This window comes from Eubalaena glacialis, chromosome 14 (assembly GCF_028564815.1).
Source record: "Eubalaena glacialis isolate mEubGla1 chromosome 14, mEubGla1.1.hap2.+ XY, whole genome shotgun sequence".
Taxonomy (NCBI): Eukaryota; Metazoa; Chordata; class Mammalia; order Artiodactyla; family Balaenidae; genus Eubalaena; species Eubalaena glacialis.
Window position 1 is genome coordinate 61992665 of NC_083729.1, and position 25762 is coordinate 62018426.

Here is a 25762-nt window from a genome sequence, read left to right on the forward strand (position 1 = left end):
TGCTTGACCCCTCTGCAGGTTTTGGTTTTACTGACCGTCCCCTCCTCCTGAAAGCCCTTCTGGCCTTGGCCCCTGGGACACCCCTCTCTCCTGGTCTCCTGCAGCTTCCTGCAGGAGAAGGTCACACTTCGTCACACTTTCTAAGCCTGATGTTTCCGAGAGTTCTGTGTGTGTTCTCTTCTCTGGGCACTGGGGTCCCCCCAGCAGCCCAGTAGCCACTCCTGTTGGCGAAGCTTCCAGGTCTTTAGTTCCTTTATGTCCAGCCACATTTTCGGTGTCTCCCCCAGATCCAGGTGCCTCAGAGGCACCTCAGTTCATCTTGTCCAAGCTGAACTCCTTGGGACCCCTCCCCCAGATCCAGGCCCCCCTTTACTTCCCACCTTGGTCCTAGTATCACATCAATGCGCTTCTACTACCCATCAGGTTGGTAATGATCAGGTGCCCAGTTCTGTTGATTCTGGCTCCTGAATCTGTCTCGGAGATTGTTCCCTCCTATTCCGCATCGTGGCTGCCGTCCCACACTGGCCTTACCCCTTTTATCTGAATGCTCCAGTCATCTCCTGGCCTCCCTGTGACCTTCCACACAACCCCAGACACAGCTGGTCATGTCACTCCCCTGATTTCAGACATAGACACTAACAGGTAAATCCCCAACTCTTTAGCCTGGCGGACAACTCCTTCGTGATCTGACCCCTTTGGACCTCACCAGTTTCATCTTTCCCTAATTCCCCTCTATCCGCTAGCTCTGGCTGCACCAACTTTTGTCAACGTTTGTCTAGTTCTTCCACATTTCTGGCCTTTGTGCTCAGTGCCTAGAATGCCTTCCCTCCCTATTTTTAATCCAGTGAACTCCTACTCATCCTTCAAGACCCAGCCCAGATGCCCTCTGACTCTTCCCCAAGCTGAGCTGGTTGTTGCTTCCTCAGCACCTGGCCAGGACCTCACCAGCACCTCTCTCAGAGTCCTTACCCACTGCATAAATCAATTGCCATCTACCTCTGTCATATTCTTCCCACCATGACTCTGAGCTCCTCCAGGAAGGGACCTTGACTTACCCTTGAACCTGCAGCAGGTTCTAAAGAACTAACACTTACTAAGATATCTAAAGAACTAGCACTTACTAAGTGCTCACTATGAGCCTAGGCGCTTTGCTGACATTTTTTCATGTACCTCTTACAACTCTCCTATGAAGCAGGCATTTAACATTCCCATTTTACAGATGAAGAAACTAAATTGCTTGAGTTAAAATAGCTGACAAGTGATGTACCCCACTCCAAGTGCTTGCTACTTACTTGAGTAGATCTGAGTTCTCCTATGAGAGTGACCTCCTGTTCACAGAATGGCACTCAGCTCACGGCCAGGCACCCGTCCTCCTTTCTGGACCCTGCTCCTCCCCGACCTGGGGACCACTCTGGTTCCTCCCCAGCAGCTGTGCTTCCTCGTGTTCCTCTCCTCTCAGTGACCTTTTCTCTAGCTCCGTGCAGCCAGGCTCAGGGTGGATGGAGCAACAAGCACATGGGGATTGGCAGGTGGCGGGGGTTTGTGGGAGTGCGGGGGAGATCTCTGCAGCTGCGACTTCCTGGGAACCTTGGCCAGGAGGCTTTCTGACAATCAGCACCTACTCCCAGGAGAAGAGAAGTGACCTAATTCACAGTCTTGCTTCCTCTTCCTTCGGGGGAGGGTGTGAGAGGTCGGGGTGCAGGCGGCAGGTTTGTGTGTGTGGGGTGGGTAAGTGGGGTGCAGGTCGAGGGCCCCTTGTCCTCCACTGGCCGGGCTGGCGGTGGACCCTGCAGGGAGGGAGCTCCTCCCGGGGACCCGCACCTCTGGGGACTGCAGGCAGGGTCAGCCTGGTACGGGGGCCGCAGGAGACGTCACACTTTCCATCCTAGCTCCACCCCCTCCCCCAAATAAACATCCCTTGAGCTTTGAGGGCACTGCCCAGGGCTTCCTCAGAGGCCGCTGGCTTCTGAATGAAAGGCCTGATTGAGCGGCTGCTGGAAAGGAAAACAGCAGCCAACACGGGTGAACCTATAAAACCCAGAGTGTTTATTTTCACTCCCAAACCCTAAACCAAAGCAGTTTCTCCCCTGGAACTGACCCTGGGGTGGCTGGAGGCTGTGCATGGCCACTGGCTGGCATTTCTCAGAGGAAACTCCTGTGTGAATCAGGAATGTCTGGGGTCTGGGGAGGGTCCGGCACAGAGTCTGTCGCTGGTGTCATCTTCCAGCCTGCTTGCTGGCATCTGCAGCCGAGAGGGCTCTCCTTGGGAAGCGCTCTGACCTTGCTGCTCTGGGCTTTTCCCCCAGTGGGGCTCCCATGACCCTGTGCTGTGCCCTTGTGTGGTGGGCCTTGGAGCTGCCACAAGGCCAGTGCTCTGTCTATTTCTTCTCCTTGGCTGAAGGTGTGGGGGACAGAGAGGAATTGTCCAGGAAACACTTGTTGAATAACACTGAACTCGGTCGGGGAGGGAGGCTTGGGGAGACACTGCCATCCAGGCTGCCTGAGGATTTTGCCTTGGGTGGGGTTTGCGTGGAGGGCCGGCATCAATTCTCTGGACCACTGGAAGGGCGAGTGTGGCCTGTGCTTGTGTGCTTATGAGTGTGTGTGGCCAGCATAGTGATTAGGTATAAAAAATGTGAAATGATGCTTAATTCAAATGACTTCTCTTACATTGGGATAGGGTTGCCACTGCTGGGTGAGCATCTGGAGTACAAACTGGATCTACTTTGAACAGAAAAGATAGGACTCCAGAGGACTTAGAAATCACTTGTCCTCAATGCCGTACCTACTGGGCAGCACTGTGGCTCTGAACAGCGGTCAGAGCTGAGTTGCTCTTCCCTGTAGACTGATACTTCTCAAAGGGGATCGGGGAGGGCGCTGTCTCCTTTGCCCTGTTATACTCCAAGGAATTCTGCTTTGCCTCGTCCCCCAGCCGGCGACCACCGGTGTGGTTTGAGGGAGCCATACGCTCTGCTTACAGAGCTGCCGCCAGGAGGGAGGACCCTTGGGCAGCTCACATTCCAGGGCATGGCCCTTAGCTTGAGGCACCCAGAAAGTCCTCCTTGAGAGTCTCATGGGTCAGTGGGCTCAGGGGCCCGACTCGGTTAACGAAGAAGATGAGAGAAGGCTAGTAGATCAGATGCCAAGTTATTCATTTATGGGGGTGGAGCGTCTGCCAAGAAAGCAGAAGGTCCTGTGCCCTCTTTGCCGGCCTCATGGTTCCAGGGAGGTCAAAGCTGTGTGCTAGTTGGGTGGTCCTGAGGGGCGTTGCTGCCAGGCCAGGCCACAGTGAGGTCTGGTGAACCATGGGTGCCCTACAGCTCAAGTCACCTCTGTGGGGACCAGTGCTTTCGTCTCCCCCAGATCCAGACTCTGGCTTGGGTGGGGCTGGAGAGCCCTTGCTTGTGGGCTTCTTCTGTCTGGACTCCAGTCACAGCCCACCCCCTCTTCTGAAGCACAGCTTCCTGTTAAGTTTGGCTCTGGCTGGGGGAATTCTCCCGATGAGCTTAAGAAGCTATTTTCCAAGGTGTGCTGGAGGCTTGTGAAATGCTCCACTTAAAAAGGGTTCCTGAGCGAGAGAGACTGGGAAACACTGCACACTTAGCGATTTACAAATCATGGTGGCATCGAAGGCTGGGGTGGCTGCAGGAAAGGAGCCTGTTGAACGTGTTTAAGCGTTCCTTCATTCCCCAGAGAACTCGCCTTGCGAAGAACACATTTTGGGGAACACTGACGGACAGGATTCAGTCCAGCTCACTCAGCACGAATCCAGGACCGTTTGTGATCTGCCCGCCTGCGTCCTCCTCCCTGGGGCCCGGGGTGCTCCCTTCCCCCCCTCAGACAGACTCGCTGTTCCCTGAGTGCCCTTTGGTGCCTTTGCCAGTGCTGTGCTGGGTGCCTGGCCGCCCCCTTCTCTTTGGTCCACCTTGGTTACCTCCTTATTCTTGAGACTCGGGGTAGGAGACCGCCTTTCGGGGTACTGACTTGACGCCACCAGACTCCAGGGCGTACCCCCACCCCTAGCGCCTTGAACACTCCGCTGTGAAGCTGCACATCGCTTTGTATTGTAACCGATGTTTAGTTACCACTTCCAAGCAGCAGTCATGATCTTAAGAGCCCGGACTGTGTCTCGTACACCTTCATATTCAGAGCACTGTGCTTACCTACCATATGCTGGTCAGTCAGTAACTGTATGTTGAACGAATGACGATTGCAAATAATGCTGGAGTGAACATCTTTGTTCATATAGCTTTTTGGTTAATTTGGATGATTCCCAGAAATATGGGAAACAGGGTGTAAACAGTTATATGTTTTTCAGGGCATACTGCCTGATTGCTTTTCCAAAGGGTTGCTGAATTGCTTCCAGCAATAAAGGAGAGTACCTATTTCGTCAAATATTCGCCAACACTGGGTTTTATAAATCTAAACAATTTTTCTTAATTTTGTAGGAAAAATACTGCTGTATTGCAGTTTTTGTTTGCATTGCCTTGATTACTAGCAGTCTACTCCGCCCTGTCTTAAGGGCTCTTTTCCCGTGTTCGTGGCGGGTAGAAGGAGCACTGACTAGGAGTCAGGGAGTCTGGTCCCAGGCACCTGTGAGCAGGGGCTAGTGACTTCTTCTTTCTGGGGCAACGCTCCGTCTTCTGACAAGGGGTATGATGACACCTGCCCTGTGGTCTGAGCAGTTGGAGGGAGGGCCCATGAGGGAAGCTTAGTGTCTTGTGACTGCAGAAGGGTCCTCCTTGGAGCTCCGGGAAGGTCTGAACAGCAGAGATCAGGCACAGGGCTGCAGGTCCAGCAGTCACCTGCCTGGGGCCTCCTGTGGTGATGGAGTCCAGTAGAACCCTTGTGTGTTCTTGGCTGGAGCTCCCAGGGCAGCCTGTGGTCCTCACAGAGCTCCAATCCAGCTTCAGCCCCGGGGGTGCTCCGTGTGGCTTGGCAGGTGAGGCCGGAGGGCTGATGCTGGCCTCCCCTACCGGAGTGGCTCTGGGAAGAGCTGGCCTCTCCCCTCCCCTCCACCTGTCCTTGGGATCTGCCTCTCCATCCTCCTGGCTTTCCTGGAAGAGGCTTGTGTCTGTGCGTCCGTCTGGCTTCCCTTCATCTGCCCACCTTGCTTCAGCAGCACCCCACCCCCCTTGTTTCTCTTTTTTTGAGGGGCTGGGCCTTGTGTGGGGAGAGGCCAGGCCTCAGCACACAGTAGCCCAGTGTCTGAGGCCCCAGGCCTCCAGGCCTGCTCCTTACAATGCCTTTGTTGTGTGTTTTTCCCCCCTGCCCCAGGCGGGCGGGGCGAGCGTGTGGGTCTGGGTGATTTTTGTTTGAAAGCCACCCCCTCCCTTCCCCCCAGTGCTGAGCTCATTGCCTGCGCTGATGGGGCTGCTGGAAGGAGTCGCCTGCTCGGGGGCCAGCGTGGGGGGCGCTGCCAACACCAATACAGCGTGCATGGCCGCCACAGTGTGCAATTGTGATCTTTGTGTAAACGCGGTCGGTCTGGGGCCCGCGCGCTTATAAAAATAAAGCCTTGGGAAGCACAGGGGGCGGGAACAAAAGGGGCTTTTTCGCTGGCTCTCGAATATGGTTTTATTTATCGGAATGCGCCCTCTTTTTCTTACTGGAACCGGGGAGAGGTTCTCTGCCGAGCTTGGAGCTGATGGTATCACAGCCAGACGGTTTCATTAAATGCACAGACGCCGCTGGGCCCTGCCAGGGCCAGGAAGGGAACGGCTTGGGCCAGCCCTGCCAGGCTGGTGCATGGGAAAGGAGAGCCCCATGCCAGGGAGGCTCCCACCAGGTGGGTGTGGCAAGATGTGGTCGGCATGTCTCCCCTGCCCCTTCTTCTGCCAAGGGCCTCCCATTGCCCTCTTCTACCTCCAGAATCAGGTTCAAAACCAATTTCCTACAGGAAGCCCTCCCGGATTGACCCCAGTGTGCTTTTGTGCCTGAAGGCTGGCAAGCTGGTCTTAGCCTGGTGGCTGCCTCCTGTTAGGCAAACCCAGCATTGTTCGGCCAGTGAGTGCCCGTAGCTTCTGTTTCCTAACACGGATCCCCCACCTCGCCCTTAAAGCAAGCGCTTTGAGCAATAGCCAGAATTCTGGACCCTGTCCCCCACCCCATCCCTTGATGGAAGTCCTCCTATTGCCCACTCCAACTTTCCCACCTCTTCGATAGTCAATCTCTGCCACCTCCTGTGCAGTGGCTGTGGCATGCCACTTGGACTCTTGATGGCCAGGGAGAGACTGGCCTGCTCCCCTCCCCTCTGTGGGGAAGATCTCTCTCCCCATCTCAGCCCCAGGACTGCAGTTGGACACCCCGGCTCTAGATGTCTGGCGCTGGGGCCCTCTTGAGTCACGTGGGGGCTGCCCTGGAGGGTGCAGAGGATGCAAGGTGCTACAGGATGGAGAAGCTGCCAAGGGTATAGGGCATGTGATAGAGCATTTGGGCTCAGCCCTGCCAGACATCTAGCATCCAGCTGCCAGCCTCCTGCATCCCCAGACTTCCCTGTCCACATGCCCTCAGCATCTGGCACGTGGAGTCTTACAAAACGGCAGCAAACTGGACCCTGCCCCCTAATGAGAGAAGTTGGAGGAGCCCCCTCCTCCAAGCCCTTTGCTTCTGTCCCAAATTACATGCACTCAGTCCCATGGGACCTTCTCTGGCATTGGTTTCCAAGTGTAGTCCTGAAAGGCAGCATCAACAACACCTGGGAACTTGTTAGAAATGTCAATTCTCCGGCCCCACCCCAGACCCGATGAAGGAGTCTCTGAGGGTGGGACCCAGCAGTCTCTGCCAGCCTTCCATACGACTCTGCTGCATGCTCACATTTGAGAACCACTGCCCTAGAATCTTCTCTAGTGATGCTTTGGGACCAGGCAGAGGGAATGCCTCCTGGGTGGGTCCCAGGCTAGCATGGCCGGGGCCGATAGGCTGGAAAGTAGTTTGGGGGCGTCAGGGAGCTGCAGGGATCTTAGGGTTCCCCTCACGCCCCCCAACGCTCAATAGCCCTTGAATCCCTTTGTTTCTCTCTAGTGCCCTCACCCATCTAAGTCACCACCCTCCCTGCCTGAACCCTTGCAGTAGTTTCATAACTGGTCTCCCTGCACCCACTTCTGCCCCCTCCAGTCTCTTCCCCAGGTGGCAGCCAGAGTGAGCTTGCTGAAATGCAGACTCAGCCATGCCAGATCACTCTCTCACACTGCACCTCATATGTGTTCTACAAAGCATGATCAAAATTGTAATTTTATGTTTGTTTGTATAGATTACCGTTTTGCTCCAAATGTATCCTCAGCCCCTAGCACCTAGCCCCCGGCCTGTCATGCAGAAGGCACTCAGTAAGTGCTTGTTGGATGAATGAATGAATGAATGAATGAATGAATACACAATCTATTCATTTTGCCTCCAGCAACCAGCCCAGGGAAGAGCCCAGAAGGGAAGCTCTCTGGATCTTTGCGCCCACTCTCTGGGACCTCAGTCCCATCTTCCCATGGTGGCCACCGGCTGGCCTCATGGAGGATGGAGGTGGGGGGTACCCCCAGGATAGGGCTCCAGCCTGGACGTCGGTGCTCCTGAGTGGCAGCCACAGCTCTGCTCCAGCTTTGTGGCTGCATGACTCCTGAGCGGGTGACTCTCACGGTCTCTGTTGTGTCCTGTCTCCCTTCTCTGTGCCCGGCCCACACAGATCCCTACGCAATCGTCTCCTTCCTGCACCAGAGCCAGAAGACGGTGGTGGTGAAGAACACCCTGAACCCCACCTGGGACCAGACACTCATCTTCTACGAGATCGAGATCTTCGGGGAGCTGGCCAGCATCGCCGAGCAGCCGGCCAGCATCGTGGTGGAGCTGTACGACCACGACACCTATGTGAGTCTGCCCACCTTCCTCCCCCGAACCCTCACTGCCCACCCTCTCCAGGGCCCAGGGGAGATGCTGCTGTGAGGGATGGGTCCCCAATGAGATGGGAGTTCCCCAAGGCTGGGGCTGATGGCCTCTCCCCCAACCCCACAGGCAGTGGTGAAAACTGTTTTAGAGTAATTAAAAATGAATTGCCACCATGTGTGCTGTGCCCACGGCAGAGAGAAGGGACAGATCTGGCAAGGGTGCTTGGCTGTGGGTCAGGAGCCTGGGTTTTCTCTGTCTCTAACTTGCTTATAAGATCCCAGGTCGGTCCCTTCTCCCCATCAGAGGGCTGCTTTGACTCCACACACAGTTATCAAGCACTTGTGCTGGGCTGGGTGGCCCCTCACGTGGGGTTCCCCGGCTAGGTGGGAGCCGGGGCTCAGGGACCACCGGGCAGGGACTCCTCCAGGGAGCCAGTGTGAGGCACAGGCGGGGCCCTCTCTGCAGGGCTGTCGCACAGAACCTCTTGTGCTGGCGGGAAGGCTCTGTGGTCGTGCCCCCCAAACGAGGGCCACTTGCTGTGTGTGCTGAGAAACCGAATTTTCATTGTGTTTTAGTTTTAATCCATTAAACTTTAGGTAGCCACAGGCGGCTGGTGGCTCTGGTATTGGACAGCGCAGCTCTGAAAGGTTCCCAGGAGGGAGAGGGCTGTGGGCTGGAATGTGAGGGGCTGTGGGAAGACCCAGGCCCTGGTGGAAATGTGAGATTGGGGTGTTGGGATGAGGCAGGGGTGTTAGCACAGCACGGGGGCCAGTGGGAGATGGAAGAGCGGGGAAGGCAGGCAGGGAAGGAGGAGCAAGGAGTACGAGGCCAGGGGAGCGGGGGAGTGGCGGGGTCAGGGCGACATTTTACAAAGGAGGGGTGGGATGCTGTTGGACGAGAGAGACTGTGTCGGCCGAGGAGTGTGTGGCCAAGAGGCCCTGCCTGGGTTGGGGGTGGCAGTAGATGAAAGGGGAGGAGATAGGGCTTCACAGATGCTTCCAGAAAGAGTTGCCATGACTGGAAGGGAGGGTGTGGTGACCAGGGGTTGGGGGAAGGTGAGGCTGTTTTAGGGTGCCCCACTGGCTGGCAGTGGGCAATGCGGGCCTGGGCTGGGGAGGCTGACCTGTAAGCTCTGCCCTTAGAAGGAAAAGCTGGCTCCGTGGGGGCCGAGCAGCTGGAGGAAGGGTCTTTTGGGGATTTTGGGGGGAAGATCTCAGGAGCTTTTGGGGCAGGAGGAGGTGGGAGGTGGCAGGACCTGGAGGGTGCCGGGGCCAGGGGACTTTGCAGAAGCAGGTGCGAGTGCTGGTGCAGGGCGGGCGGGAGGCCGGCAGGACACAGCCTCGCTCTCCCAATGGCACCTCACCTCCTCTTTCACAAATGGTACTCTATCCCCTTCAGGCCAGTGCCCGGGAGGGATCCCGGGGGAGAAAGCCATGGCCTCTTCTGGGTGGGTGGGCCCCAGGGTCCTGGGGGAGAGCGGAGCTGTGCTCATTGATAATATCGTCAAACGGGGCTGTACCTGTTGGCAAATATCCGTTGCCCTGAGCTCCTGTTGTCCTGGCTGCCTGGGCTCTGCGAGGACTCCCCTCCCCGCGCCTCTCCATGACCCAGCGGCTAGAGGGCAACACTGGGCCCAGAGGAGCCTCCAGGACCCCTCCCAGTGCTGTGGCTGGTGACCACTCTGAGTGATCTATGCTGGACTGTCACCCGCTGGTGTGGCCATTTATGCAGAAGCTGGTGGCCACTCCAGAATGGCTCTTGGCAACGTCCCCAGCAGTGATGTGACTGCAGGTAGGGGTGCCTCCCAGTCCTGGCCTGGGTTTCTCCAGATGAGTGCCTTGGGCGAGCCACCAAGGCTTGTGACAGCTGTGACATCATCTGGCTGAGACCCAGGTTCTGTCTGCGGCCCCTGCCCCTGGGGAAGCTAACCACGAGGTCGGAGTTCACCGGTCAGCAAGCTCACCCTATCCTCTAGGCAGTGGGGAGCCATGGAAGGCTCATGAGTAAAAGGAATGATAAGATGAAAACATCATTTTAACAAGACTCATTTAATTTGATGATCACAGTTTTCCCATGTGGAGACTGGGGGGATTTGAAGGTGAAATGTACAGGAGATACAAATTCCTGGGAAATGTCAAACACCTCTCCTGCTGAGGGCATTAAAGAAATGCTAGGAGGCTGTCACTCTTGTCTCCAGTGGGCTTAGAGCTTGATTAAATTAGAGCAAGGTGAACGCTAGTTGGGCATACAAAGGGACTTCTGGACCATGATGGGAATTCAGCATTAGCAACAGTGGCAGGAGGCCACTCTCATGCTGCCCTTGCATCCCCCTAAGGGAAGCAGAGCTCACCGTCTGCACCAGGGACTGCCCTGACTTCTGAGGCCCTTCCGAGTTCGGGAGGCCAGATGTAGGTCTGGTGACTGCTCTGAGGCCGCCAGAACCCTGGGCTGGGGGACGCTGACTTTTCTTTCTGTATCCTCGGTCTAGGGTGCAGATGAGTTTATGGGACGCTGCATCTGTCAGCCGAGTCTGGAACGGATGCCCCGGCTGGCCTGGTTCCCGCTGACTAGGGGCAACCAGCCGGCGGGTGAGCTGCTGGCGTCTTTTGAGCTCATCCAGAGAGAGAAGGTGAGGCTGGTCCACATCCAGATCCAGGAGGCCCGGCAGGGAGCTCCTGGTGGTGGAGGGTGAGGGCCCAGGCAGGGGATGTTCTGATAGAGGGGAGGGGGCTTAGATACATTCTTCTTCCCCCCACCAAGGGCCTGCACTTAGTGGAGAGCACTGAAGGGCCACCTCTGGTTGTTAGGCCTCCTGCTGGAACCAGTTTTGCCCATCTTTTCTGAGCCCCAAATCAGGACACAATCTAACACTGGGGCAGAAAGCTGAAATCTGAACTGTGTTACTATGTCTGAGTCCTCTGGCCATCGGATGTATTTTTCTCTGGGTTATATCCTGACGTGGTTTCTGGAAGAGGGACCTCTGTGATCTGGCTAGGGTGCTTAATTGTCCGGGGAAGGGGACTCCAGGGACAGGTGAGGGCAGGGCTCCTGTTGCAGTGTTGGCTCTGCCATGGCCTCAACCAGCCAATTCCCTGCTGTTAAATAGGGGGTTTGGATTAGAGCCACATCTTCAAACTTGCTCTTAGTGTGATGTGAACCCTAATATGTAAGCCGGCTAGAAGTGAGGCTACTCTGGCTGAAGTGTCTGGAGGGGACACAGCATACTGCCAACCTGGCTTCCCCTGCACCCACTTACCAGGCACCTCCCAGGAGTCCCTAGTCCGCCAAGGAAGAGTCTGCAAAGCCCTGGACTGTCTGATCACAGACATATTCCATGAGTGTCATTTTGTGTTTGGAGATGTGTTTGCCTGGCCAGGGCGGAAAGGTGGTGGGGCCTCGGGTGACAGGCACCTAACCAAAGCTCCTTTTCTTCACCCTAGCCGGCCATCCACCATATTCCTGGTTTTGAGGTAAGCCTTTGCTTCTTCAAAACTTGCCCCTTCCCGGTGTTTGCAGCCCCCTCCCAGGCTAGGAAGGGGAGCAGGCGTACACCACCACCATCCTGCCTTCAAGCCAAGCAAGGCTCAGTTGGGGCCACAGGGGCAGGGTGGGTAGGAGCTGGGGTCCCTGCCCAGCTCTGGCTTTCCTGCCCTTCTCCCCTGAGAAGTCCAAGAATCACAGACTCAGATGGAAGGGACCTCATGGTCATCCAGCCCAGGGGCTCTCAGCTGGGCTGCATGTTGGAATCCCTTGGGCAGCTTTAAAAATCACCAGTGCTCAGGCCCCACCCTAGACCAAATGAAATGTCATCTTTCAGGGTGTGGCTCAGGCCTTGGTATCTTTCAAAGCTGCCCAGGAGGTTTGAATGTGCAGCCTGGGCTGAGAACCATCGACTTAGACCAGTGGTTCTCAGCGTGGCATCACCCGAGGTATTGTTAGAAATGCCAAACTTGGGTCCCACTTCAAACCTATGAAGCCAACTCTGAGGGCAGGACAGCAACCTGGGTATTATCGAGCCCTCCAGGGAATTCGGACGCGCGCTCACGTTTCAGGAGCTCTGATTTAGACCCTAGTTCCCAACTCAGTGTTCCCACTGAGATCCGGTTTTATTTCCACTACTAGTTATGGGGACTTCATTCCCTTTGCCCTGCTCCCCTTCCTTCTCCTGGGGGTCATGAAAAATGTAAACCTTTTACTGGTACCCAGGCTAATTTGATTCGGGAATCCTCTGCCCGGCCAGGCTCAGCTGCAGCTTTGAGAAGTGGTCGTTTGGGCTCTGTTTGGATGCTTCTCCCCTTACGAGGCAGGGAGCCCAGGCAATTTGCAGACGGTTCTGACAGTACACGCCCTCCTTGCCCCCTGCCCCCACTCCACCCTCTGCCTCTCCTCCCACCCCCTGCCTCTCCTCCCACCCCCTCTAGTCTCTCTCCCTCTCCCTCTCCTGCTCCCGGTTCAGTCCAAGCTTCTGCTCTCAGCTCTGCCAGCCCTGGGCATGTAGGTTGCTTCTCCTTGCTTCTCCAAGTCCACATCTCCAGCAGTGGCTCCAGGGATTCAGGTCTGACTGCCTCCTGGGGCTGTTATACAGGGTCCGGGACCTTCCCAGCACCTGTCTGTTAGTCAGTCTCCTTTCTCCTGTCACTTCTAGAGATGCCTAGGCTCCAGGTTTATGCTTTGACCTCTCCCACGAGTCCCTCTGCATCAACGTTTGTTGTACCTTCTTTCTCAGGGACCACGTAGAGGGTGCGTCTGGGAAGCACATCACCCTCACCCTAGATGGGAAGTGGTTTCTGTTTGCTCCTTGTAGGGAGACATCTGGCGTGTTGATCTCTGCCCCAGCCTAGTGGTCCTTGTCACTAATGGTAAACTTTTACCCTCCTTCCTCTCCTCCCTCCACCGTCTCCTGGATGTGGACTGTCCCATGGTGTGGTCCAGGCGCAGGATACATCAGGGATCCTGGAAGAGGTGAGCTGGCCCCTCACAGCTGTGGCCTGTGGCTGCGGATAGGTGGGCAGAAACAGAGGGAAGGTGAAGGCCATGCCCTGGAGTCTTCCTGTTTCCTGGTACTCCAGTGTGCCTCTGTCACATGGACCCCTGTCTGGATTTAATTTCCCACACTCTGCGTAGATCCAGGGCTGCCTAGGGTGTGCCCTGGTGTGAGTCTGGCTCTTAGGTGGATTGCTGCTATGTTGGAAGCCACATTTGCCCAGACCCCCGGGACAGCAGTACAGAGCCTCAACTGGCTGAGTACCAAGTGGCATGTTTTCAAGAATAAAATGTTCATAAAGGGCCAGAGTAGTCAAGGAAGCCTTACTGGTGGAGGTGACGTTAGCCAAACATTGTCGTAGCACTTAGGAAGAAGGTGGGGAACGTGCCTCTGGCCCAAGGGACCAAGCACCAGGTTGGGGCCTGGCTGCTTTAGGAACGGGACAGGCTGGGGATTCCTAGCTTCTGGGAGAAGTTTGGGGTTTGCATCCAAATGAAGCAAGGCTATGCCCTTTGCTATGCTGGATGAGGAGCACATTTCCTTATGGCCTCCTGCACATCTGTGAGCAGGTCCTCAAGAGTGAGCTGAGGCAAAGGCCCGGGCAGAGAGACAGGAAGGAGAGCCCTGGTCAGATGGGGGTTGGGAAAAGGGCAGCCCCTTCCTGCCGTCAGGGAATCCCCAGGCTGCGAGCGAACACCATTTGACATTTTCAGTGCAATTTGGACTTGAAGTGCAGGGTCAGGATGTGGGATCCGCAGGCCCGGCGCCCCTTACCTCACTTCCTTCAGCTCCCAGACCGAGGTGGGGTCCGCCAAGTGAGCTGGCCGCAATTGCGCCTGACAGGCAGCCTCCTGCTTCTGGCTGCAGTTGCGAAAGACTGCCGATTTGGAAAGGGGACCAGAGTCCTGTCCAGGGAAGCAGCACGGAGCCCTCTCTCTTGATTGAGAGCATTCTGTGGCCAAAACCCACAGCCTGCTCTGAAGAGGACCCAGCCCAGGGATGAGTTATTAAAAAAAGTTAAAATCCTTAATAACTGGATTTGTAATATATAACAGTGAAGGCTCAGATTCCAAGAGCAGGGATCTGGCTGTGGTCTTGTTGTCAGGAAGCAAATCAAAATCTGCAGCTTTGGGGCCAGAGCCTGACGAGGGCCAAGTGCCCTGCTGCAGGGCCAGCCGGCCACAGGCTGAGGCGCGGGGGTGGGTCAGCAGGGCCAGAGGAGAGCAAGTCCTGGGGGTCTGCTGGGCACAGGGCTGGGCCAGCACGTTCAAAGGGTCCCAGGCCCAGTAGGATGGATGGAGGATCAGCTGGTCCAGGGAACCACCCCAGGAGGTGACCTTGTGACCCCTTCATCCCCAGAGGGCTCCCGCCCTGACCCTGGGGCCCATAGCTCAGCCTCTTTCTTCCCCTGCACTTGAAGGCTAAGACTCATGCCGAGGTCCTGGGTCCTATTTGGTTTTAAGAATCCCCAGGGGCGGGGTGGAGGCAGGTTAATCTTGCTGCCACTGGTCCTGCTGGAAGCCTGACGCCTTAGCAAGATTTTTCTGTCTTCTTTGCTGCGGCCGAGCTCCTGCTTGGTGTCCCTCTTTCAGCCCCCTCCAGACTCCCGGCCTGATCCCTGTGAAGAGCGCTCCAGCCATCCCGGAGGGCTGTGAAAAGCCATGCCGGGAGCTTAGCTTCTGGGCCACTGGCCACGGGGGCCCTCAAAAGTCTGGGAGCAGAGAGGGCAGATGGGTGTGTTAGGAAGCCGTCTGGCTGCGGAGAGGTTTGGGTTGGGGAGCGAGGGGCAGGAGAGGTCAGCTTAGGAGGCTTTTGAGACAGATGTGGTGATGGGGGCCTAGGCTAGAGAGGGAATGGAGAGGGGCAAGTGACTCTGAAGCATGGTGTAAGGACGGCCTCTCCGGTGGGGAATGCCTTCTGGCCAGCACAGCCCACACCTGTGTGGGAGACAGTGTCATGAATGAGGTAAAAGGCATCTACCCAGGCTGAGCGTTCCTACAGCAGATGGAGGACAGTAGGGATGGCTTCCTGGAAGAGGTGACTCTGAGCTCTCTTTGGGGGTCCAGGTGGCAGTGCCTCGGGCTGGGGGGTGCGTGTCACCGCGTGGGGCCAGTTTGGTGGGCAACAAGATTTCCCCTCCCCCAGGCTGTTTGCCCACCTGGAGCATCCCTCTCCAGGGGCTCTTGGTCGGGAAGGGGGACTGTTGCATTGTGTCTTTGAGGCTTTGGTGTCTGGGAGACCTGGGTCCTCACGGGTGGAGGGGAGGGTTTCTTTCCAGCTCCCAGCCTGCCTTTCTGTCTGTCGCTTGCTGTTTCCCCTCTTCCTGAGCCTTGCTCTTCCCCTTGTCCTGCTCTCCCTTCGCATTTCCCTTTTCCTCTGTTTGCTCCTTGGCCCAGGCTCCCTCTCTCCCTCCTTCTCCCCGCCTCTTCTGAGCCCTCTGTCTCGTTTCTTTTCCTTTTTGTCTGGAGAACAAAGGCGGTCTTCGCTGCCAAGGGGAATGAGTTCAAAGAAACTGCAATTTTAGATTTCCTGAGACATGCAGAGTGCACAGGCATGTGTGAGTGTGTACAAATATGTACACCCACGAGAGCATGCACGCGTGCACGCACGCACGCACGCACGCACACAAACAGCAGAAGAGATGATGGCAGATTCCTTAATAATTGAGGGCTCCTAGGATGTGGAGCCTGTGCGGAGGAAGACCCCATCTGGGAACCCTTTAGGTGGGAGCAGGGGCTTGTGGTCCTGAGCACCTAAGGGGGCGTGGTTCGGAGTATCGCCCTTGGTTCTGATGCTCCTGTCATGCTCCGTGGAGGCATGCCCTGGTAGAAAGGAGAGCGTCCTCCGTGGCTTTTTTGCTGTGAGTTGGGGGCCAACCAGATGTCACTCCATCCCCTTCCTAATCCGGGCAACAGGCTATGGCTTTTAGTCTGAGATGTACATGAGGTACTCTCCTGCACCCCCAAATCCTCCAGAAGGAAAAATTTGGTGTTTTGCAATCAGGAAAATAAGCCCAGTGGTCCCCCATCCCCCTATCCCTCCCCCAAGGCTTTAATTTAAAACACTGTTTTTCCTGGGAAGTGTAATTAGAGCAGCATGTTGTTCCTAACGAGCTGGGTGGGGCAGGCAGACAGTGGAGCCCCCCCAGCCCGCCCGGCTGTGCCCGCATGGAGCTCCCCGAGGAGCCAGGATCTGAGTGTCCAGAGGGTCGCCTGACTGTGCCCTGCTGTGTGAGGAGGGGGTCTGTGGGCTACTGGTGGCAACACTGACCTAGGTGGCTGGAGGGGCCTGCCCACACTTGCCCCAGCCCTGGGAATGCACTTCCTGTCTAGCGTGGTGGCCCCTGGGACTGGGAGAGGAAGCCCCCCGCATGGCTCAGGGCCTCAGTTCCCTGTACTGAACTGGCCAGCAGGACAGATAGATGAAAGGAGGCAGGAGGTGGATTCTGCTTAAAGTGGGGAGAGAGCCTCATTTGTCCTGTGTCCTTGTCCTCTTGGTCTGAGCTGTCTCGGTAAGCGCCCTGCACACCTGTAGAACCCCGTCAGTGTAGCAGCCCCACGTCTGCCCTGCATTCAGGGTGGGTGCGGAGGAGCATGGAAGGGATGGACCCCACCATGGAAGGGGTCATCTTATTAGCCTTCTATTGTGTGGCTGCCCCTGAGGTCTGTGGTCCTCAGAGTCCCCCGTCACACACAGGACAGTGAATCAGGATGTCCTGGCGGTGCTTTCAGTCTACACCCACCCCCTCCCTGCCTGGCAGTGCTGATAGGGGTCGCTGCAGCCCACCCCACTGAGAGCCACTGTCCTGGAAGGAGACCTCATGCCTCTCAGATGGGCTGGACCAGAAAAAATTGAGAAACTTGGGCACAGGAGTGGCCATCTGGCTGGTGCCACAGGACTCCCAAGCATGAGATGTGGGAGACCAGTCAGGACCTTGGGCAACCAGAGCCCAGGGTCACTTAATTAGAGGTAAAAGAAGTCAGAGAGTAGGGTTGTAAGGAGTTTCTGGAGTGGTTGGGGAGATTTTCTGGAGGATGTAGAGTTTGACCTAGGCCCTGAAAGATGTGGTAGATTCTGGAAGATGGCAAAGGAAGCCCATTCAAACAGAGGGAGGAATGAGCAGGCACGGGGAAAGGAGGGGCTGGTGAGAATGCAAGACTGACACAGGCAAGAGCGTGGGGAAGGATGGGAGACTATGTTGGAGTCGCTTCTTTGTCCCCCTATGCCCCCGTCCATTCGCCCTCTGCCATCCCTCCCTCCCTGCCTTCAATTATCTGTTCGTAAGCCTTTATTTATTGGACAGGGGATTTAGCTGTTGTCCCTGTGCGCAGAAGTGCTGGTTTAACAAGGGACACAGACAAATGAACACACAGAAATGACCCAGGTTGATGTGTCTTTCAATGGGACAAGCTGCTCTGGGAACCGTGGGGTGCTTAACTTAAACCTGGGGCTCCAAGGAACACTTAAGTGGACCTGAAGTCCAAGTAGGAGGTAGCCAGATGAAGTGGGCAGAAGAGCCTTTCAGACAGAGGGACCAGTGAGCTCCAACCTCACAGGTAAAGAGAGTGTGATGCCTCCTGCAACCTGCTGGCGTTCAGAAGGGGAAGGTGGCTCATCACTGCCTGGGGTCCCGGAGGGGAAAGTTGGTGGTGAGAGGCGAGACCAGAGAGGTCAGCAGGAGCTAGAAGATGAGGGGTCTTGGAGGCTGTGTCAAGGAGTTTGGACTTCATCCTGAGTGGGTGGGTTTTAAACAGAGTGACATTCTTAGAAAGTCTTCCCTGGCTGCAGAGTACAGCATACATTCATTGGAAGGGGATGTGCAAAACCAGATGCAAGAGATCACTTAGGATGATGCTGGTGAATCCAGGCAAGAGATGGTGGTGACCCAGACCCAGGAAAGAAGATGGGTGGGTGGGCCTGGGAGAGATTTAGGAGACAGAGCCCTAAGGCTTGGGGATCAATCCAGGGGAAGGAGAGCCAAGGGTGGCGTGGCGTTTTTGGCTTGGCTATCTGGGTGGATGGTGGGGCTGGTTTCTGAGATGACATTTGAAGAGAGCAGGTTTTGCGGGGGTGGGATCTTAGACAATCCAGTTTGGGACAAGCTCGGTGTGAGAGGCCAGGAGGACACATGGATGAAGTAGCGGTAAGGTTGGAATGTGAGTGTGGGGCTTAGGAGAGATGTTTGGGAGCAGAAAGCCTAGGAGAGGGCTGGGCAGAGGGGCAGGGGGAGGCTGCCAGGGAGACACAGCCAACGGAGGGTAGAGAGGGCGGAGGGGCCAGCGGCGAGGAGCTAGACAGACGGCTTTAGGAAGGAGGACGAGGTCAGCTGGCCAGATGCTGCTGAGGTAGGGAGAGAGATAGGCGCCTGTGAGTTTCCTCTGGGTTGGGCTACAAGCAGGTTGTTGTTAATTTTGGAGAGAGAAGTTTCCAGGGAGGGGGTGCAAGGGGCGGAGCGAGTGCACCGGGCAGAGGGCTGTGTGGAAGCGAGGGAGGGGCAGGGGATGGAGGCAGCCTTCTTCAGGAAGAGAGAGAGGAGAGGGTGGCAGGCTGCAGGAGAGGACATAGAGAGAAGGTGTGGATGGACCCGAGATACCATCTTGAGACTGTCTTTAAATGCGGAAGGAAAAAATCCAGCAGATAGTGTGGAAAATTGGGGCGCACTGGATGAGACCGGGTTAGGGAGCCAGAGCGCATGGCGGCGTAGATGTGCAGTGATAATGAGAGGCGGGGCGGTGCGCACAGTGGGGAGGGGACAGAGGACTTGGTGGCAGCTGGCAGGTGGAGGGGAGCCCCTGCAGAGGCAGGGATTCTGGGGAATGGCAACAAGGTGCAGGGAGCAAGGATATTCTGGGACCCCTGAGGATGGCATGGTGGATGGAGGTGGCCTTGGGATGAGACTGGGGGCCTTGTGCCTCATAAGCTGCCCTGCGGATGTGCCTCTAACCGCTCTCTCTGCTTGTCTCTCCTTCCTGCCGGCCGGGCCTGGCGCTCCACAGCTGTGTGCACCCGCCATCTTCCTCCAGGGCCTCCTGCAAACGGTACTGGAGCCCGGTCTTCTCCAGGTTCTTGGTCCCTGTCCTCCTCTGTAAGCAGGTTCCTGCGGTGGGGAGCCTGGGCGTCTGCACAGAGAGAGGAATATCCTCACAGGGGAGCTGGAGGAGCCCAGAGGGAAGGCGGGACGTGGAAGTGAGGGACAAAAAGGAATCCAAGGGACACTGCCCAGAGTCTGGGGACCTGGAGAGGAATGTTCTGGGGGAAGTATATTCACGAGTTTTCCTGGGTGATTTCAGGACAACATTGCAGCCATATGAGAAAGGCTTGGTCTTTCCGCCTCCCCACCCAGGAGCCCGGGGCTGTTCCCTCCCTGACCTCTTCTATTTGTCTCTTTCGTCATGGGCTTTTGGCCCTGGGCCCACTGTGGGCTGGGCATCAGCCTTGAGCAGGCCACCAGCAGGCCTTCAGGCATAACCTTTTTTAAAAAGAGGCGACCCCTGCTGCACAGCTGTTGCAGTAGGTGGCCTTGGAGTGCCAAGGGTGGACACCAAGCCAGGCGTCCCCATGGCAGCCAGGCCACCGCGGGCTCTGCCTCCAGCCTCCAGGGGCACCATTCAGGTGAACTGTGACGGGCACAGCACCCCCTGGAGTTGTGCCCGTGGCAGCCCTGCTCATCACTCTTTCTCCTGATGGCGTCCGTTGCTCAGCCAGTCTAAAAATATCATGTCACCTGCATTGTGGGTCTGGAGGAAAATGATGAATTCCTTCACTCTGTGCTCTGGGGACGTAGGGATAGTTCTGCAGCTGGCGTTGTTTTGAGAGGTGCCTCTGATGGCTCAGCTCCGCTCAAGTCACTGGGGGATCACCAACAACATTAGTGATGAAAACAGTGGCACCACCAACAATACAGTGATCATTTCAGTCACTGCTGTTTATTAAGCACCTCCTATGTGCCAGAAACTCTTTATATTTGTTCTCTTGTTAAATTCTCAGACCAATTTTGTAAGAGTTTCGTTATCCCGGATTTTCATATGAGGGTACTGAGTCACAGAGGTTGAATAATTTGCCCAAGGTCAAATAGCTCAGAAGCTGTAGGTCTTGTCTATTACATAGTTGGTTTACGGAACGGTATCTGTGCTAATTTCAAACTCTTGTTTTATGCATCACCCCACCTCACCTTTCCCCTTAGGCAGCCATAAGTGTGTTTTCTAAATGTGTGACTCTGTTCTGTTTTGTAATTCAGTTCTAGTTAGGACTAGGACCAAGGTCTGGTTTGATTCTAGAAATGAGCTTCTTACCACCCCAGGTCACGAAGCATAGCATCATCAGTGTGTCATTGGCAGGAGTGACAGCTGGGATTGGCTGTGAAGTGATGAGGTGGGAGGAAGCTGTTGTGTTTCAATGCTTCAGCTGCTCCCACCATCTATGTCAGAGCATCTGTAGATGGATGCACCATCCTTTGAGAAGGAACCCAGAGCAAGTCACTTGGAGAATGAATCCAATGATTTCATTGTTTATTAATGCAATTACATGAGGCAAGCTCTGTAAAGCACACAGCACAGCCCTTCTATTTATAGTTAACATTTCCTGAGTGTCAGGGCCTCCATGTATGGATGTGCAGGTTGTGCACTGCAGAAGAGCACTGGGTCTAAGGGGGTGCGATTTCCAGTGCAGACATCATGTACTTTTATTTATTATAACAATTTCCAGTAGGTGGCAGTAAAGTGTCTTGTTCTAATAAACCAGTAAACTATGATGATTTTCTGACGTGGAAGTAAAGAGTTTTAAGAAAGGGTCATCCTTCTCTAGTTGTCACAAAGGTGCCATGTGGGCTCCTATTGAGAGTTTACAGGAACCAGGCACTCTTCTAAATGTTGTATTAACTTCTCCAAGCCTCACACTAACCTTTAGAGGTTGATAATTTTTAATAATCATTTTATAGATGAAAAAAATTGAGCCACAGAGAAGTGAAATAACTTGTTTAACTCAGTAAGTAGTGGAGTCAGGATCCATACCCAGAGCCCATGTTCCTAACCACTGTCAGACTTGGTAGTTGTCTAATCCACAGTAATACCTGCTTCCATTGCCCCGCCTGCTTCCCTATGTATTTCTACAGGACTCTTGCCCAAGTCTTTTTGGCAAACCCATAGCAGGTAGGGTTGACACAGGCCACGCTCATCTCTGGTCTGTGGTGTGAAGGAGCCTCCCCAGTAGGCCCTTTGGTGCCCGTGGATGGTGGGCCTTTCTGTCCCCTTCTCCTATTTGTAAATACCCCTTCTGGCCCACAGTGCAAGCGTTCTGTTCAGATGTGTCACACCTCAGGACAGGTGTGAGAGGTGGGAGTTTGGGGCTGGAGACGGAACACCAGGGCGGGTGGTAGGTTGGGAGGGTCTGAGCCAGGAGGCAGGAGAACCAGGCTAGCAGGAGGGCACGTGGTCCTCTCGGGACTGAGAGGGGCTGAAGTGGACGTGTCAGGTTGGACGGGGCAGTGCATGTGTGTGCGCGTGTGTGCACACGTGTATGTGTGACAGGGACGGGGTCACCCTGAGCAGCTCGTTGGTGGGAGGAGGGGTGCCCCGGGGCTCATTTGAAACAGGATCGCCTGAACCCTGGGCCAAGGTGCTAGAATTGTGATCCTGGAGAAGATGGTGCCTGGGAAACTGACTTTGCTCTCTCATTTCTGTCTGCCCGGTTGCCCACTTCTGTGTCCTCGCCGCTCTGTTTCTGTATCTCTCCACATGTCCTTCTTTCCATCCCGTCTGTCCTCCTTTCTTGTCTTTCCGCCTTGGTCTTCCTCCTGCCTTTGCCTCCATTCTACCTGCTGCCCTGCAGTCGGAGGACACGGACCTACCCTACCCGCCACCCCAGAGGGAGGCCAACATCTACATGGTCCCCCAGAACATCAAGCCGGTTCTCCAGCGAACCGCCATCGAGGTGAGCCCGCCCCCGTGGCGGGGTGGGGATTGTGGGCAGCCGGGCCCTTCCTCTTCCTGGCCCAGCCTTTCTGGGGCCTGGGGCCTTCCCAGCTGCTGTCCTCACTCCGTGCCCCCAGATCCTGGCGTGGGGCCTTCGGAACATGAAGAGCTACCAGCTGGCCAGCGTGTCCTCCCCCAGCCTGGTGGTAGAGTGCGGGGGCCAGAGCGTGCAGTCCTGTGTCATCAAGAACCTCCGGAAGAACCCCAACTTTGACATCTGCACCCTCTTCATGGAAGTGGTGAGCCCGACCTCCCCGCCGTCCCCTTCCGGAGTCCTGGTGGTTAGAATTTCCTTGCGGCCCCAGGCAGCCTGGGGTCTGGCTCCCTGTGGGGTTCTGAGTGGGTCACGGCATCGCTCCCACCTCACTGGAGAATGGGAGGAAATGCTGTCTCCTCCCTGGAGGAGATGAAGCCTGCGAGCAGCGCAGAGGGGGCCAGCTCGGCCCCTCCTCCTCAGATCCTGAGTCTGCGGAACTCCCAAGGACCCATCCGTGACTGTTTCCCCTCTCAGGGCCGGCGTCAGTCCCCCGGTGCTCCCTGCCAGGGCTCTGAGCTTCCAGGATTCCGCCAAACCTTCCAGGACCTGGTCCTCCCCCAGCCTGGGCCCCCGCAGAGGGGCTCACCCCCGCGGCCCTCAGGCCTCAGCCCTCTCCAGCAACCTGGGCTGCCTGGGCCTAGTGACCAGAGTAAGGCAAGTCTGAGGAAAGGAAAATGGTTTGCAGGATGAAAGTGCTATAGAAATTCCAGGCCCAGTGGCTGTCAACAGGAGCCGCCTCTTGGCTGAGCCAAAGCCGCCACCGAAGGAGAGCATATAAATTATTTCAAGTTGTGTTCAAAGTGCTTTTAGGGCTGGGGGGAGAAGAATCTGGGGCTGGAAGCCAACTCTTGAGTATCCACTTGGGGGGGTCTGTCTGCGAGAAATGTTGAGTCCCGGGCCAACTTCTCCCTTCTTCGCTTCCCCGGCCAGTGAAGGTTCAGGGAAAGTAGACTTGTTTTAACTTTAGGTTGAGCTGGATGTGTTTGGAAGGTGAAACTGTGAGGGGAAAGTCGGCCTCTGCATACAGCATTCAAGAGGCAGACAGAAGGGGCGTGTGGCTTCTCCACTGGCCAGCTCCTGGGCTCGGCAAACCACCCGTTTGGATTGCTGGCTCTTGGGGGTTCTGTGTGGGTTGAGAGCATTTTCTGCTCCTTGGACTTGCCCTGGGAAGAAGGGCTCGCCTTCCTCTGAGACCTCCCAGAGATGGGGTCAGGCTGCTGCCCAGAGCTTCCCTCCCCCTCCCCCCAGATGCTGCCCAGGGAGGAGCTCTACTGTCCCCCCATCGTGATCAAGGTAATTGATAATCGCCAGTTTGGCCGCCGGCCTGTGGTGGGTCAGTGTACCATCCACTCCCTGGAGAGCTTCCTGTGCGACCCTTACTCAGAGGAGAGTCCGTCCCCACAGGGCGGCCCAGGTAGGGGAGGGGCTGTTGACGGGGGCGGGGAGGCAGAGGGGGCTGGGACAGGTGGACTTCCCAGCTGAGACGCGTCCTGAAGCCCTCCTCTTACCGGGCCCTGAATGAGAGGACCGGAAGGACGGGTGGGGACGGGTCTCCCTCAGGGCGTCGTCTGGCCCTGGGCTGGGCCCACCAGGAGAGGTGGGGGGGTCGATGCTGAGGTGGGGCGTGGTGCGGAAAAGGCCGAGGGAGAGGGAGATACAGGGGTCAGTGGGATGAGGAGGGAGCCAGAGGGAGAACTGGGGAGACGGGGAGCGCGAAGGGAGACGGGAGAGGGAAGGATGGGTGGGAGGAAGAGGAAGACACGGAGTGAAAAGTGTGGCAAGACCGAGGGCCGAGTCTTGTGGCTCAGGAGGGGTGAGCCCCTGAGGGAGCCCCCTCTCAGGCCTGGACACTGCTCCCCCTACAGATGACGTGAGCTTACTCAGTCCTGGGGAAGATGTGCTGATTGACATCGACGACAAGGAGCCCCTCATCCCCATCCAGGTACGATGGGTCCCCGGGGACAGACACTGGCTCCTTCCAGGAGCTGGCTTGCTTGCCCTCTCCCTGCCCCTTGCCCTCCCTTCCTTATCACACGGCCTCCATAGGACACTCTCTCTGTAGCCTGGTGGCTGGACACCTTACAGATGGATGGCCCCAGTTAGGAGCTTTCAGTCCGGTTGGGAGCAGGTTGGGGGTTGCAGGGGAGGCTGTATGTGGTCTTCTGGTCAAGACCCAATTATTTCCCCCAAAGCATATGAGAAAAATGGCCCCACTACCTTGAGGGCCACATTGAGGGCTCTCTCCTGGAAATCACCCAGGAAATCAGGGTGGAAGGAGCAAACGAGAGAGAAGGAGGACAGGCTGGGGAGTGACCTGTAGCCTCTGGGGTGCCCCAGCCCCATCGCCTTACCCAACTAGGACCCTCCTTGGGGGGGAGATTCATCTATGGGCTTGTGCTCTGTGGCACCTGGCAGGCAGCTTGAAGAAGGGGTCTTTGTCCAAGCCAGTGGTCCCTTTCACCCCATTCCCTCCACCTGCAGGAGAGGAAGGGGGCCAGGAGAGGGGCCTTACTGCAAGGGTGTCCAACCCTGTCGGCAGGTAAGAGGCAGCCCCTGGCTATGTGCTCCACAACAGGGCGAGCTGGTGACCCAGACACCAGTGCCAAACAGCATGGCAAGAGGTCTGTGGCATCTCTTATTGAGGGGGGAGCGCTCTCTTCACCTTGGGCCCTGGGGTGGCTCTGGGTCCTGTACGGCTGAGACCACCCAGTCGTTCCTGCAGTGGAGATGGAAAAAGGCCTCACTGTGGGCACCAGCCTTGGATAGCTCTGTTCCAAGTTGTCACCCTCTGTTCCAGGTTGTCACCCCCCTCTCAGCTTCTCTTGCTTCTGGCCGCAACCCTGGCACTTGGGGCTCCCAGAGCTTCTGGGCTGCCCGGAGGTAGAGCCCCCCAGCCTGTGTAGGCAGTACTTGTGCTCAGGCCCACAGCCTGTTTATTCACTGGGGAGGGGGTGGCATTTTGGGAGGGTTTTATTTTTTTTAAAAACCATCAATCAAATATTAGCCTTGAGAGCAAGAGAACAAACTTGGGTGTTGGGTTGGGCTCGGGATCCTCAAAACTCTCCCCGAGATGTGCTTACAGGGGCTTCCCTCTGACATTTAGGGCTGATTTCTGCTTCTTTCTCACGCGCTCATCTCTTTCACCTTTCTGCCACTTCCATGGGGACATTTCTGGTGTTCAGTCCTGGGCTTCGCTGCTGCTGAGACAAGAGCTTCGTAGCTGCTTTATATTTCTCTGGTGCTAAGCATCCTCAGAAGCCCCCAGCTCTCCATTTCTCCCGCCTCTATGGCTCTCCAGGGCCCCACCCCAGCACGCTGTCTGCTGGGAGCACCTTCTGGCCAGCTCCCAGTCATTCTTTAAGACTCAGCCTAGGTGTGGTCGCCTCCTTCCAGGATTCTGCCCTGGCTCCTCCACTTCTTCTGCAAGTCCTGTCTCTATCTTGGTCACTGCGCTTGCCTTAAGTCATGCTACCTCTGTAAATGCCAGCATCTTTCCTAGACTAGGCTCAGGGCAGTGACTGTGGCTCATTCCTCTTTGTGTCCCCAGTGACCAGCACAGGGCCTGACTTAAAGGAGGCGTTTGAAGAAAGTCTGCCTGGGTGGATGGATAGATGGATGGATGGGTGGATGGATGGATGGATGGATGGATGGATGGATGGATGGATGGATGGATAGATGGATGGATGAGTGGATGGATGCATAAGTAGATGGGTGGCTGGGTCAATTACCTGCCTACTCTCTGTAGGGGTCTAAGGAGGAGCTTCTCTTGACTGGGGAAACCCAAATGGAAATTGCAAATACACAGAATTCAGTTACACTCAAGGCTAGTACCTTCTGGCCTGGGTGGGTGTTCGTAGCTGAATGAGGCAGCTAATTAGCCCCAAGCTCCGGGCGCCCAGT

General features: G+C 56.2%; 1 protein-coding gene across 15 annotated transcripts in view; it reads left to right on the plus strand.

The window, feature by feature from the left end:
* DYSF (dysferlin) overlaps positions 1 to 25762 on the plus strand; it is a 235980-nt gene that overhangs the window by 140353 nt on the left and 69865 nt on the right. For 8 of the 15 annotated variants that reach the window (XM_061210975.1, XM_061210972.1, XM_061210969.1 and 5 more), the window contains 8 exons: positions 7673 to 7854; positions 10361 to 10501; positions 11313 to 11342; positions 12805 to 12834; positions 21683 to 21784; positions 21903 to 22064; positions 23111 to 23276; positions 23728 to 23804. In XM_061210975.1, the coding sequence (XP_061066958.1) occupies positions 7673 to 7854; positions 10361 to 10501; positions 11313 to 11342; positions 12805 to 12834; positions 21683 to 21784; positions 21903 to 22064; positions 23111 to 23276; positions 23728 to 23804 (890 nt within the window). Of the gene's footprint in view, positions 1 to 7672; positions 7855 to 10360; positions 10502 to 11312; positions 11343 to 12804; positions 12835 to 18852; positions 18895 to 21682; positions 21785 to 21902; positions 22065 to 23110; positions 23277 to 23727; positions 23805 to 25762 lie in introns of all 15 variants that reach the window. The other 7 variants (XM_061210962.1, XM_061210961.1, XM_061210966.1 and 4 more) reach the window with 3 other exon arrangements.